The sequence below is a fragment of the Spea bombifrons genome, chromosome 2 (genome assembly GCF_027358695.1).
Source record: "Spea bombifrons isolate aSpeBom1 chromosome 2, aSpeBom1.2.pri, whole genome shotgun sequence".
NCBI classification, from domain to species: domain Eukaryota; kingdom Metazoa; phylum Chordata; class Amphibia; order Anura; family Pelobatidae; genus Spea; species Spea bombifrons.
In genome coordinates this window covers 141,355,286-141,370,178 of record NC_071088.1, presented here as the reverse complement: position 1 = coordinate 141,370,178, position 14,893 = coordinate 141,355,286, and the positions used below count along the sequence as shown (strand labels likewise).

Below are 14,893 nucleotides of genomic sequence, written 5' to 3'. Positions count from 1 at the left end.
TTATTTCTCGTATTAAATAGAAACTCTTGTTAAATAGCTGATGCTGTCTGTATATATTTTTGTGGGCCAGTTTTGCAATCCGCTGTTAGGGCTGCAGTTAGAATTTTGTTGCGACGGGCAAAGAAAGGCATACAAGGTCTTTCCAAACTGAAGACAAGTAAATTCATTGGTTTTTGTTTATTTGTTTTTCATTTCCCCATTTTTCTAAAGACTCCTAAAAATGATTGTTTACGTGAATGGCAGGGATTTGAAAAGGAGGCGTTACTCGTACTTGGTGTGTCTGCATTCACTAAGCGAGAAAGAGAGACATTGGGGGTTAAACAGAGACAGGGAAAGCACTGAAACGACTTACCTGTGTGTAAAAAAGTGGGGGTCCTTTAGAGGTTAAAGAGAGAAAGGAAGGAAAAACAGAAAAAAGGGGAGGGTGAGAAAGGGGATGCGGAGGTCTTTCTAGTCATAGAGTCCTCACGATTTCTCACAGCCACCGTGACCCATTATCTCATTACATTTCTCCCTGAAAAGGTCATTTTCCAGCAATGCATGAAGTAAATAAATGCACGTAAAGTGACCGACGGGTTTGTGTACAGAAATATGTCTCTGGGTTCGCCAACTGCACTCCAGCTGGCCACTCACTCACCTCCCACGGGACCATCTCGTCCGGCACTGGGTAACGTGAGACCTTAGAGAGAGGGTACTGCATGATCCTGGCGTTCACGTGGTACAATGAAGCCCTCTCCCCTAGCGATTCTGCCCCTAGAACAGCTTTATCCTCGTTCTCCAGCGAACTGCTGTGAACTGTGAGGGAAAGTTTACAGCAATAGCAGGGGAATGTAAGAGTAAGCCCACTTCACGTTCTCCTACTCCTCCCCACACAATCCGAATATTGTAATCTCTTCTCACCCCACACAATCCAAACATTTTATTCCTCTCCCACCCCACAGTATCTGAATATCAACAGTCCTTTCCCACCTCACAACATCCAAACGTAATAGTCCTTTCCCACCCAACACCAACCGAATATCATAATCCCTTCCCACCCCACACAATCCAAACATTTTATTCCTCTCCCACCCCATACTATCTGAATATCCTAATCCCTTCCCGTCCCAGACCATCAGAAGACCGTAAACTTTTCCCACCCCACACCATCTAAATACCAACAGCCCTTTCCCACCTCACAACATCCAAACATCATAGTCCTTTCCCACCCAACACCAACCGAATATCATAATCCCTTCCCACCCCACACAATCCGAATATCATAATCCCTTCCCACCCCACACAATCCGAATATCATAATCTCTTCTCAACCCACACAATCCAAACATTTTATTCCTCTCCCACCCCACAGTATCTGAATATCAACAGTCCTTTCCCACCTCACAACATCCAACCGTAATAGTCCTTTCCCACCCAACACCAACCGAATATCATAATCCCTTCCCTCCCCACACAATCCAAACATTTTATTCCTCTCCCTCCCCACACTATCTGAATATCCTAATCCCTTCCCATCCCAGACCATCAGAAGACCGTAAACCTTTCCCACCCCACACCATCTAAATACCAACAGCCCTTTCCCACCTCACAACATCCAAACATCATAGTCCTTTCCCACCCAACACCAACCGAATATCATAATCCCTTCCCACCCCACACAATCCAAACATTTTATTCCTCTCCCACCCCACACTATCTGAATATCAACAGTCCTTTCCCACCTCACAACATCCAAACGTAATAGTCCTTTCCCACCCAACACCAACCGAATATCATAATCCCTTCCCACCCCACACAATCCAAACATTTTATTCCTCTCCCACCCCACACTATCTGAATATCAACAGTCCTTTCCCACCTCACAACATCCAAACGTAATAGTCCTTTCCCACCCAACACCAACCGAATATCATAATCCCTTCCCTCCCCACACAATCCAAACATTTTATTCCTCTCCCTCCCCACACTATCTGAATATCCTAATCCCTTCCCATCCCAGACCATCAGAAGACGTAAACCTTTCCCACCCCACACCATCTAAATACCAACAGCCCTTTCCCACCTCACAACATCCAAACATCATAGTCCTTTCCCACCCAACACCAACCGAATATCATAATCCCTTCCCACCCCACACAATCCAAACATTTTATTCCTCTCCCACCCCACACTATCTGAATATCAACAGTCCTTTCCCACCTCACAACATCCAAACGTAATAGTCTTTTCCCACCCAACACCAACCGAATATCGTAATCCCTTCCCTCCCCACAAAATCCAAACATTTTATTCCTCTCCCTCCCCACACTATCTGAATATCCTAATCCCTTCCCATCCCAGACCATCAGAAGACCGTAATCCTCCTTTCTCCTTCCCACCCAAAACAATCCTGACCTCATTCTCCTATCCTCCCCCACCCCATCCGAACAGCATAGTACTTTCCCACCCCACATAATCCTGAACTCATTCTCCTCTCTCACCCCACACCATCAGAACACCATAGCCCTCCCCCTCCCCATCCGAACATCATAGTACTTTCCCACCCTACACCATCAAAATATCATAATCCTTTTCCACACTATCCTATCATTTCTCACTAAACACCATCCAGACCTCAATCTCCTTCCCACTTCATACTATCCAGACCTCATTCTCCTTCCCACTTCATACTCTCCAGACCTCATTCTCCTTCTCACTTCATACTATCAGGACCTCATTCTCCTTCCCACTTCATACTCTCCAGACCTCATTCTTCTTCCCACTTCATACTCTATAGACCTCATTCTCCTTCCCACTTCATACTATCCAGACCTCATTCTTTCCCATTCCACATCATCTGAACATAATAGTCTTTTCCCACTAAAAACATCTAGAGCTCCTTCCTCATATCATCCTGACCTCATTCTCTGTCCCACCACATCCTATCAAGACCTCATCACATCCATGTCTCCATCTCCTATCCCTCATTATCCATTCTCCTGTCACACATCAAAATATTTAAATGTATTTTTATGAACCCATTTATACAGCTGCCCTCACCCCACTCACCCAATATTCGAGTTTTGCTGCTGAAACCCTTTTCTGTTAAAGCTGAAATAATCCATTTGAGATAATGAGAGGATTGCGCCACCTGAGAAAAACAATAGATTTCCAACTTAAGAATTAATTAAGTATAATTAATAAAGTAATTATATTAATGAACAACAGGCGTGGCCGTGGCCTCTCACAAACAATGAAAATTAATTTATGGCAGTTTAGTGCTGACCGTGTACAAACGTTACCTGCTCCTCCAGCACAGACAACCTTCCCTCCAACTGGTGTCCTGCACTCCCCCTCTCGATCTTTAGCAGGCCCAGAACCGCAGACACACTGAGGGGTGATAGAAGGAAACATTGGGGTCTAAAACACATTTACAGGACGTGATTTCCTTTCTCTGTCTCTTAGTTTCTAATAACATTTCTCTGGGAAATCTCACCCCGGGTCCCCGGAAATAACTGTCTATCAGGAGTCCTGTATATAACGCTCTTTCTGGAGCCACTGATATAAGGCTCTTTCTGGAACCTTGGATACAACGCCGTACGTGGAGCCCTCGATAGAATACTGTGTTTGGAATTCTGAATATAGAGCCCTGGTCACAATTCAGCTCTGGATATAAGGCTCTTCTTGGAGCTCTGGATATAAGGCTCTATCTGAAGCTCTGGATATAAGGCTCTATCTGGAGCTCTGGATATAAGACTCTATCTGGAGCTCTGGATATAAGGCTCTTCTTGGAACTCTGGGTATAAGGCTGTATCTGGAGCTCTGGATATAAGGCTCTTCTTGGAGCTCTGGATATAAGGCTCTTCTTGGAGCTCTGGATATAAGGCGCTATCTGGAGCTCTGGATATAAGGCTCTTCTTGGAGCTCTGGATATAAGGCTGTTCTTGGAGCTCTGGATATAAGGCTCTTCTTGGAGCTCTGGATATAAGGCTCTTCTTGGAGCTCTGGATATAAGGCCCTTCTTGGAGCTCTGGATATTAGGCTCTTCTTGGAGCTCTGGATATTAGACTCTAGCTGGAGCTCTGGATATAAGGCTCTTTTTGGAGCTCTGGATATTAGACTCTAGCTGGAGCTCTGGATATAAGGCTCTTCTTGGAGCTCTGGATATAAGGTTCTCCTTGGAGCTCTGGATATTAGGCCCTGCATATGTTGCTGTGATGATGTCCTGACTATAGAGCTCTTACTGCTAAATGGACGGATCTCAGTGTAAATGTGGAGACTAAAGGCTCCTCTCTCACCATTTGAATTTTGTTACCTTTCCGCCGTGTCCTTCACAAGGTATTCCTGGCTTTGTTTGTTTAGCTGCTGCTGGCTTTCTTCATAATTATCACGCATGTAGGACTCCCAGGATAGCAGAGAGGCCTCAGCAGTCTCATCCAGTACCCATCCTGCGTGGAGAAGGAGGAGGGGAGGTGTATGTGCAACCTGTAACTTTTTCACCTACATTATTTTAATGTACCAAGGAACCAAAATTTACAGGTACCAAGGAATCAAAATGGCGGCTTTGCTTAGGTAGTCTAGACTTACGTGACTAAGAACCTCTATGCTTTTTTTAGTCAAACTTGGTGTCCAATCTCAGCCCTTTCAGCATCTGAGCGGAGGTTCTTGTCATGTTGTGTTTTTATCTCTGTAATTTATTTGTGTAGACTATTTTGCGAGTACATGCGACTGCTATAAAACCTGTATGTCCTCATCTGCAATTCTTATAACCAAGTGTTAAAAATAATACCTCCCACAATATATTTCTTAAAATCTCGCATTTGCAGGTTAGGGTAGATGTACGGAGAAGTATAACCCCTGACCCAGCCAAGCTCCACTCACTTAGGACTTTGTGACTTCTAGTGGGGTGTTTGCAGAGGACATATTTACAGACAATGTAGAAGTGACTGAAGAGGATGAAGGGCGGTGGTGCTGCCGGGCGCTCGTTATATTCCTTTATCAGTCCGAACCGGTAAAACTTCCACACTTGGTCTGTGTGAGACTCCACATCTCCAAATGTGTAACTGTGAGACAGAGATACGTTAATCGGAGAGGGACACGGGGCAGGGAGTCACTGGAACCGGTTCCATGGGACCTGATTCCTTTGGGAAAACACCGAAGTCTAAGGAATCTCAGGTGAAGGCACCCCATTCCCATACCTCTCAATTCCACTTGTTGGTCTGAATCGTCCTCCTTCTGTGTTTAGGGAGCATCAAATCAAACTCTGGACCCACAATTCCAACCTACCTCCAGCCCCGCACCTTCACAAACAACTACTCCCCCATCTCAAATCAGTTCACTCAATCAGCACTTTCTCCTGTGTCCTCTGGAATGGAAGTTCTGTGTACAAAATACGTGTTGCTGTTCTTGATCGATTCATCTATAACCTCCTTGCAGTCACTGAAACGTGGTTAATATCCTCCAACGCTACCTCTCCTGCTGCTATCTCTAACGGTGGTCTTCACCGCAGCCACACACCTGGACCTGGAAGAGAGGGGGTGTTGGAATTCTCCTCTCTACCCGCTGCACCTTTCAATGTCTGGCACAAATTCCTTCTCTATCCTTCTTATCCTTTGAAGTACACTCTGTCTGTCTCTTCTCACCAATTGTCATGCTTGTTGCTGACAACTACCGGCCTCCTGGTCCTGCTTGCTAATTCTTTGATCACTTTTTTCCCTGCCTCTCACATCTTTTCCGATTGATCACCCATCCTCACCTGGGGATTCTAACCGCTCTACCATCTCCCGACCTTTCACTCTCTCTTCTAAAATGCCTCACCGGCCATCTTTCTGGAATTGCATCATGGACGGCGTCCCATTACCTAAAGCTCAACAACTCCACACACCCCATATCTCTACCCTCTTATCCAAGTGCCTCCCCTAACTGCCCTCTCCATTCCTCTCACGACCTGCGTCTCTCTCCTACCGTCATCCCCTCTTCCCAACCCCGTATTCATGATTTGACCATGCTGCACCCCTTCTCTTCCCTGTTCCGTCAGACTTTCTCCTTCATATGTGATTTTCAAGATGCGTACAACCTTTCCTCCAAACACTCTCAGCCAGAATCCTAATCAAGCCATCTGAACGAACAACCTCTACAAATCATCCTAACCGATCAGCTCATCCCCATCCGAGCCTCATCTCCTACTGCGTCACTTTCACTCAACCACCAAGAGCCCATCTAGACTATCAGGACCCCCTTTCCAGAAGCTTATTGACATTCTAGAGAGCTCGGCGGAGGGCGACTAAAACGGGGTATGGTTTGTAGGAGAAAAACGTTCAGGAAAGACTGAGGGATCTCAATATGTCCGGCTTGGAAAGAGAGAGATGGAGGAGAGAGAGATGGGGGAGAGAGGAGAGGGACATTTTAGTACATAAAGGGATTTATGTACAACCAGACACCAGCAACACTAGAGGGTCAGAGGCTGAGAGTGAATGGTAGGAAGTTTTACTTTACTGAGAGGGTGGTAGATAAGTGGAACAGCCTCCCAGCAGAGGTGGTAGAGGGTAATACAGCGAGGGGATTAAACATGCATGGGATAGACATACAGCTCCTGAATCTAAGACGAGACCAACGACTGTTTAAGGTTTGAGTCTTTTCTGCAGGAGAAACGGGCGACTAGACGGGGGCCGGATGCATCAGAAAACTGCAACATCATTTGGAAAGAAATGAACGTACACTTATTTACCCCCCCTGCTGTCAGATCCTCATGGGGTAGATGGTCCACCTACCTGAACATTGCTATGAGCAGATTGAGTAAGAGGATGTTTGCGAGCAGGAGGTAAAGACACATTAAGATTATGGTCAGCCATTCGGGAAACAACGCGTTCCCGGCTCCATCATTTAAAACGCATTTGGGCAGCGTGGAGTTTGTAGCGTTTTCAGTGCATTTGCTTGGATCAAAGTTCAACCCTGAATAGAAAGGATATGAAAGGGTTAACAGGTTGATCCAATGTAGTCCATGAGACCGGTTACTCGCGACGTCTTCTATGGAATGAACATTAAGGGGGAAAACAATGCTGGATCAGCTGGGGCAGAGCCAGCCTTAGGCGTTGTGGCGCCCTGTGCGGACTACTCCTCTGGCGCCCCCCCTCCCTCACTAACCCCCCTCTCTGCCCCTTCAAACTACCCCCCCTCAAACTACCCCTCCCCTCTGCCCCTTCTAAACTACACCCCCCCTGCCCCTTCAAACTACAGCCCCCCCCTCTGCCCCTTCAAACTACAGCCCCCCTCACTTACATTGTTGCCGGAGTCCTGCGGTGAGAGCGGGAGGCGTCCGTCTTCTCGCTCTGCCGCAGTGCCGGCATTTCATGTTGAGTGCCGGAATAGTCCAGCGCTCAACATGAGATGCCGGCACCGCGACGGAGTCACGGAGAGTAAGGGGCGCCGAGCGGTTGCTGAGAACTTCACGAGCAACCGCTCGGCGCCCCTGCCCGGGACTTAGATTAAAGCATGAATGATGTTAAATAAAGTTTAAAAAAAAAACAAACAAAAAAAAACGATGTTTTAAGTTAAGTCCCGGGCAGGCGCCCCTGTTACCATGGCGCCCTGTGCGATCGCACAGGTCGCACACCCCTAAGGCCGGCCCTGAGCTGGGGTTGGATCCAGGTTCCGGTTCCTTTCCTGTTGGACCCGAAACCTGTGCCGTTACTTTGTAATAACCGCAGTCATGGCAGTGCTTAGATTGCTGATCGTTTAATAGACATTAAAGAATAAAATGTATGGATTTTCCAAGAGTGGTTAACCTTTCCTTTGCCGCAGCCTGGGGGGCTTCTCCTGTAAGAAGGGCTGAGGACGAGCCTGTTTAATGAGACGCCCCGTACAATGTAAACTTAAATCAGTGAGATGCCTGGAGACTCACCATCCACATCAGTAGCGATTTGCCCAAAGAGGGTAAGGTAGGGCTCATAGATGACGTTCCTGAAGATCCAATACAACCTGGGCTCGTTTGTTACAAGAATAGACTGCTTGGCCACGCCATATGAGATGATCCAGATGGCCAAAAGGAAGAGGAAGAAGAAGATGTCCTTCACCTGGAGATCAGACATATGAGAGCCTAAACCTTCACAGGAAGCATGGCTGATAACGTGAGGCTATCCCTATTGGGCGGCTCGGCTAGGATAAACTTTCTGTGGTATTAGTACTCCTCATGAAAGCAGCAAATCCCACGTTAAAACCGCAAAAGGAACATGCATCGCACACAACTTCCACAAAATAGTTATTGAAACAATGTAACACTTACTACATAAAGACAAAAGAGTCCGTCCACGTCTTTAATTACAATAGAGGAAGCGTGGAGGGAGGAAAGGCCCTGTACAGGAAATCGGGTGACCTTACCATGCGACGGAGAATGATGATCTTGGGTCCCAAAACTTTGCTGACCGTGAAGATGTGCATGAGGCGTATGCAGAAGATCATAAAGTCCAGGGACAGAAACACACGGCCCAGATACACGGTGTCCGTACCAACCAACCTACATCATACAGAAGGCCAGAGGCCAGGTTACATACATACCTCAAATGTCAGAATGCCAGCAGCCTCTGTTCCCATCCAGGCTACCCCTTGCCCCCATCCTGCTCCCACTCTTAGCTGCCATCAGACATAATTTGATTGAATAAGCCACTTTTTGGTTAACAGACCCCATTGCCAGCAAGGAGCCCCCATATGCTTCACCTGCAGATCAGTCCAACTGCAAACAGGCCGAGCGCCAGCGTGTCAACGCGATTCCAGAACTCGCTGATGTATTGGATGGACTTTGTGATGAAACCAAGCTGGTCGGGGTCATAGAACAACTAAGAAAGAAGGAGACATACAGAAAGACAGGGCGCGGGTCAGCCATTGCATTTACCACCTCCTCACCAGCCTCCCAGAACTCAGATTTGGAGTTTGGATCGCCTGGCATCCGAAGACCATTGAAAAGACGCAAGATGGAAGTTTAGTCAGACACCGAGCCAGAGAAAACGTTAGAGGGAACTGCTCACCTTTACTAATTTAATTATTCCAGACTATCTGCGGATTTTTCCTGTAGGATTTAGGAATTGTGACAAACCCACTTTAAGGCAGTTAAAAGGAACACGTGTTTCACAGGGGGCCCTTGTGTCTGACCCACATGTAGAGATCAAGGGAAATAAAAACAAGGGATGCTGGGATGGGGGGAAGTGATGGGGAACATGGAGGGGAGGGGATCATGGAAAATATGGTGGTGGGAGCGATGGCAAACATGGGGGCAGGAAAGTAACTGGGAACAGTGGTGAAGGGGGATGGGAAACATGGAGGCAGGGGGTAGCAAAGAACATGGTGGTGGGGGTTACGAGGAATATGGATGCGGGGGGGTGACGGAATACATGGAGGTAGGGAGAGGTGACATGGTGGTGGGGGTTACGAGGAATATGGATGTGGGGGGGTGACGGAATACATGGAGGTAGGGAGAGGTGACATGGTGGTGGGGGCGAGGAACATGGATGCGGGGGGTGTCGGACTACATGGAGGTAGGGAGAGGTGACATGGTGGTGGGGGTTACGAGGAACATGGATGCGGGGGGTGACGGAGTACATGGAGGTAGGGAGAGGTGACATGGTGGTGGGGGAGTGACGGAGTACATGGAGGTAGGGAGAGGTGACATGGTGGTGGGGGTTACGAGGAACATGAATGCGGGGGGTGACGGAATACATGGAGGTAGGGAGAGGTGACATGGTGGTGGTGGGGTGACGGAGTACATGGAGGTAAGGAGAGGTGACATGGTGGTGGGGGTTACGAGGAACATGGATGCGGGGGGGTGACGGAATACATGGAGGTAGGGAGATGTGACATGGTGGTGGGGGTTACAAGGAACATGGATGCGGGGGGGTGACGGAGTACATGGATGTAGGGAGAGGTGACATGGTGGTGGGGGTTGACAGAGAACATGGTGGTTGGGGCTAATGGCGAGCTTTGAAAATTATATGGGTTGTGAGATGTTTAGACTGACAGAGGTGAAGCAATACATAGGTCCTGGAGTGGTACATGCCGGCACGTTCCTGCGGATGGCCTACATTTTGGTCCTGCTTTTCCTGTGATCATTTCTTACGCCGCAGATAATGACTTTTCATCATCCTCAGGTCATTTGGCAAATTCTGTGTTTTTGTACTGAGGTTTTAATAAACTTAATGTCTCAGTTGGTCTGTTAACCCAACATTAATTTGTGTCTTCCAGAAATGACAAACAATACCCCTCAGGTGTCATTCCGGAAATACCTGTCGAAGTTCCTCACTCAAGATGGACAAAACCCACGCGTACAAGAGGTATTCTCTCCATGATGGATATGTCTGGAAATCAATCATCAGGACGTAAGCAAAGAGCCACAGGAACCCAACGTAAGAGACGACGTTATAATAAAATTTCACAACGGGGGCATTGAAGAAAACCAGGAACTTCCAGAAACAGCTGTATGGCCGAGGGCTGAAGGAGAGAAGACATGAGGGTGAAACACTCAGCAGGTGGTCATTACGATGATTAGGGTACAATGTCTGCCCAATTATTGTAATCTGTAGTGATGTCACAGGGAGATGGTGATGCTGCAGATAACTTGGTGGTTTATTGTAATGAATCACATGTTGTAGCATTAGTCCAGATAAGGGTGAGATGGTGTCTCAAGATAACAATAGTGGACTGTGGCTTCATGAAGGCAAGAGGGCAGATAATGATAATATTGAGGTTTTATAACATAGAGACAGATTCTGAGAATGTTCAGGGATGCTGGTACTCATGATTAAAAAGCCTTCTCACCCTCTGATCGCCGGTGCCCTGGGAATTCCTTGGGCCCTGTGCTGGCTTTTAATGCTGTTCTGTGTGCGTTGGCCGAAACCATTCATGCTGTTTTTAAATAGTGACTGAGGAGTCCGGGAGTCCATCCTAAAACAAATTTAGTAAAATATTTGTTAACATAAGCCAACCGATACGTTACAAAGTGAACAAGACGCACAGAATTGGGTATTTTTCACGTAAACTGAAGTGCTGACAGACCTGTACGTGATGAGACCGCTATAGATGAGAGGGAAGAAGAGCATGCACAGGATGATCTGTATGAAACCATTTTCCACCGACAGTTTTCCCCACCACGTCTTTGTGAGGAACATCTAAAGATACAAACAAAGGTCCATCAAAGACTGACCTGTATACAGACATTATCCACAGACAAATCCAGGGACATCAACAGAATTTTGTCAAAGAAACAGACAAATAGTGATCTTGTTTCTGCATTGACTTTAGACATTTTATGAAAACATCCCTAAATTATACATTTAGAAGTGGGGCCAAATCCAGAGGACCAGCTCTCCCTTCCCAACACCTTCTCCCAAAGCCTCGGCCATAACTCCAGGAGGGTCCCCGCACCCTAAGTATACAGTGGTGTGAAAAAGAAAGTACATCCTCTTTGAATTTTGTGGTTTTAGATATCAGGACATAATATCAATCATCTGTTCTTTAGCAGGTCTAAAGGTGTGGAGGACATGTCTTTACACACCTGAACTCCTCCTTGAGACATGAAGAGCCGACCTTGTGACTCTTGGGCGAGCTCTAAGCAGGTTGTTTTACCCCATTTGGGAGAAACGTGGATCAGAAGGAGCTCTGCGCGTCTTTCATCATTACGATAACACTCAGAAAACACCCCTGTTAATTGGGAGACAGATTCATGCGACTGTAAGAAATGCGTTAACGCTTCATTCACTTAAAGCTGTCATTGCATCTACTTGAATCTAACACTTTTGTAACTAAAGGCAGCATTATAAGCATCATTCCGAGTATTTTTGCCCTGTGGCGTCACAACCTGGGTGCAGGGGGTGCGGACCGCACCTGGGTGACACCTTACAGGCAGGGCCGGCCCGACAATGGAGCCGAGTGGGGCAACCGCTCCAGGCGGCACTTTTGAAGGGGCGGCACTTTGCCACCCCAAGCCCTTTTTTTTTTTAAAGCGAAAGAGAGAGAAAGGGGCGCTGAGTGGTTTTCGCTTACCAAGCAGTCAGTACCCGCTCGGCGCCCCTCTCTCTCTCCTATGCAGCGAGTCTCCCTGTTCGGTCTCGGTGCCGGCTTGTAATGCTGAGTGCCGGAAGATTACCTCATTTCCGGCGCTCGGCATTACAAGCCGGCACCGAGACCGAACAGGGAGACTCGCCGCAGGACTGCTGAAAGGTAAGTACAAGGGGGGGGTTAAGGGTAGATAATAGGCAGGGAGGGAGAGGAAGGGTAGATAATGGGGGGGGGGCGGCAGGGACGGAGGGAGAGGAAGGGTAAATAAGGGGGGGCGGCATTTTAAAATTTGCCCCAGGCGGCATTTTGCCTTGGGCCGGCCCTACTTACAGGGGGTGACACCACACCAGGCAGGGAACTCTATGTAGTCTACTTCCCTTTTATCTTTTTGGTGCTTCTGCATTATACCGGCACATCCACCAGGGGGCACCGGTATAAAGTACCGTATTTGCTCGATTATAAGACGAACCCCCAAATCTGAATATTAATTTAGGAAAAAAAGAAAAAGCCTTAATATAAGACGACCCTATAGGAAAAAAGTTTTACCAGTAAATGTTAATTCATGTAAACTATTTTTTTTAATAAAAGCTATGATTGAGAAAAATATTTTGGTTTTATTTCCTTCTATTTTCCAACCTGTTATCCAGTTATGCACATCTGTCCCAGAAATGCCTTATACCCCCTATATGCCACTATGCCCCATGATATGCCTTTTAACCCTATATGCCACTGTGCCCCATGATATGCCTTTTGACCCCCTATGTGCCACTCTGCCTCCAGAAATGCCTTATACCCCTATATGCCACTCTGGCATTAAGGGGGTTAAAAGGCATATTATGGGGCAGAGTGGCATATAGGGAGGTTTAAGGCATTTCAGGAGGCAGAGTGGCGTATAGAGCGTTAAAAGGCATTTCTGGAGGCAGAGTGCCATTAAGGGGGTTAAAAGGCATTTCACAGAGCACTCTGCCTCCAGAAATGCCTTATGCCCCCCATTTAACACTCCCCTGCCTCCCCCCCCAAACTTACCGGTGCTTCTGACTCCTCTGTCATGCAGCCGATTCGCGTAGACAACTTACGCTGCAGCCGGAAGAAGGTGTGGCTAGCAGCGGGGGTTGACTGCGTCCATCGCACAGACCTTCCCCGACAGTCAGAGAGAATTCCCTTTACCGGTGCCGGTGCGGGGTACTCTGATTTCGGACAGCCGGGGAAGGTCTGCGCTATGGACGCAGACAACCCCCGCTGCTAGCCACACCTCCTTCCGGCTGCAGGGTAAGTTGTCTACGCGAATCGCGACATCTACACACTGCCCCGGCTGCACACCGGGGACTCAGAAGCACCAGTAAGTGGGGCGGGGGGGTGATCCAGGTCCCCTGCAGTTGCGGGGGATCTGGATCTTAGTCGTCTCATAGTCAGACCTATTTGAGGTCTGATTATAAGACGACCCCGATTATAAGACGAGGGGTATTTTTCAGAGCATTTGCTTTGAAAAAAACATCGTCTTATAATCGAGCAAATACGGTAGTTAGATGCTGAAATAAAGAATGCCGGTTGCCTGTGTATTAGGGAAGTAGGGGGTAAGTATTGGGGTGTGTATTAGATAAGTAGGGGGTTGGGGAAAGGGGGGCACATGGTGGGTTCCCAGAGGCGGTTGCGGTGCCCGGGGCCTGATATTGGGACAGAGCAACGCTAGTGACACCACTGTTGTTGCCCCCTATTAACCAAGAGAGGATGATAAATTTCCCCCCCCGAATGCCCACCATGTTTGCTCTGGTGGTAATAAAATAGCCTTAGAGCCCATCTATACCCCTTTGTATCCGTATGCTTTATTATATGAAAACAGCCTATGCGCCTCCTCTTCATCCAAATCTTGTGGCCAATGGGATAAGGGGGAATGGCTAAAAATAATATTGTCCTTTCCGATGTAGGGGTTTATGTGTCATAAATTGTGCCCTGTGAAACGAAGGGGGTAATTGAAAACCCCTACCTACTCCCCACATGTAAGTGCCCTAGCATTGAAAGAGTGCAACTTGCTGGGGAAATGTATTTGTTTACGTTTTCAGGGTCCTTCTAACATTAATCATAAACATTCTCAAGGACATAGAAAGGGGCCAGTCATTTGTTTTTAAAAAGCCTGAGACTGAAGTCTTGAAAGGGGTTCATTTATGTTAAAGAAGGGTGTAATAGCTCCTCCAGCCACCAGGGGCTGCTGTTAAGTATAGAGGAGTCTTTACATGCACTTTCACCCTCGGAAATTAACTAGAAGTAATAAAGTTAATGTCACAATTAATGTCTGGCACGGTATATGCCAGTTATGGGTTAGGGTACCAAAGTCTGTCTGTCAATGTCTGGCTTAGTATATAGAGATGGCAATAACTCTGTACCACCATCAATATCTGGATCAGTATGTTGTGATGGCAGTTATGCTGTACCACAATTAATGTCTGGCACAGTATATTGTGATGGCAGTTATGCTGTAACACTGTCAATTTCCATCTCAGTATAAAGTGATGGCGGTTATGAAGTACCACCTTCAATGTCTGGCTCAATATAAAGTGATGGCTGTAATGCTGTACCACTGTCAGTGCCTGGCTCAGTATATAGTAAAGGGTTAGGGTGCAGCACCACTGTCAGTGTCTGGCTCAGTATAAAGTGATGGCTGTTATGCTGTACCACTGTCAATGTCTGGCTCAGTATATATTACACACATATACAGACAGAAGAAACGCCTTGGTATTAAATTATTTAGTGTACAAATGTACATTATTTGTCAGGGGGGCATGGCTTCCTGTATGATATTCATATGTACCTGTCCTGGTCCATCAAAATAACACAAACTGATATAACACCAATATAACACTATTTATAGTAATTT

General features: G+C 47.1%; 1 protein-coding gene across 1 annotated transcript in view; it reads right to left on the bottom strand.

The window, feature by feature from the left end:
• LOC128474432 (transient receptor potential cation channel subfamily M member 2-like) overlaps positions 1–14,893 on the bottom strand; it is a 37,056-nt gene that overhangs the window by 8,468 nt on the left and 13,695 nt on the right. Inside the window, exons 16-28 of the mRNA XM_053456769.1 lie at positions 11,519–11,664; positions 11,020–11,132; positions 10,783–10,908; positions 10,251–10,455; positions 8,692–8,810; positions 8,356–8,491; positions 7,880–8,051; positions 6,750–6,930; positions 4,861–5,042; positions 4,295–4,427; positions 3,282–3,369; positions 3,049–3,130; positions 638–795 (exon numbers count right to left, since the gene is read on the bottom strand). Of these exons, the coding sequence (XP_053312744.1) occupies positions 638–795; positions 3,049–3,130; positions 3,282–3,369; positions 4,295–4,427; positions 4,861–5,042; positions 6,750–6,930; positions 7,880–8,051; positions 8,356–8,491; positions 8,692–8,810; positions 10,251–10,455; positions 10,783–10,908; positions 11,020–11,132; positions 11,519–11,664 (1,841 nt within the window). The remainder of the gene's footprint in view (positions 1–637; positions 796–3,048; positions 3,131–3,281; positions 3,370–4,294; positions 4,428–4,860; positions 5,043–6,749; positions 6,931–7,879; positions 8,052–8,355; positions 8,492–8,691; positions 8,811–10,250; positions 10,456–10,782; positions 10,909–11,019; positions 11,133–11,518; positions 11,665–14,893) is intronic.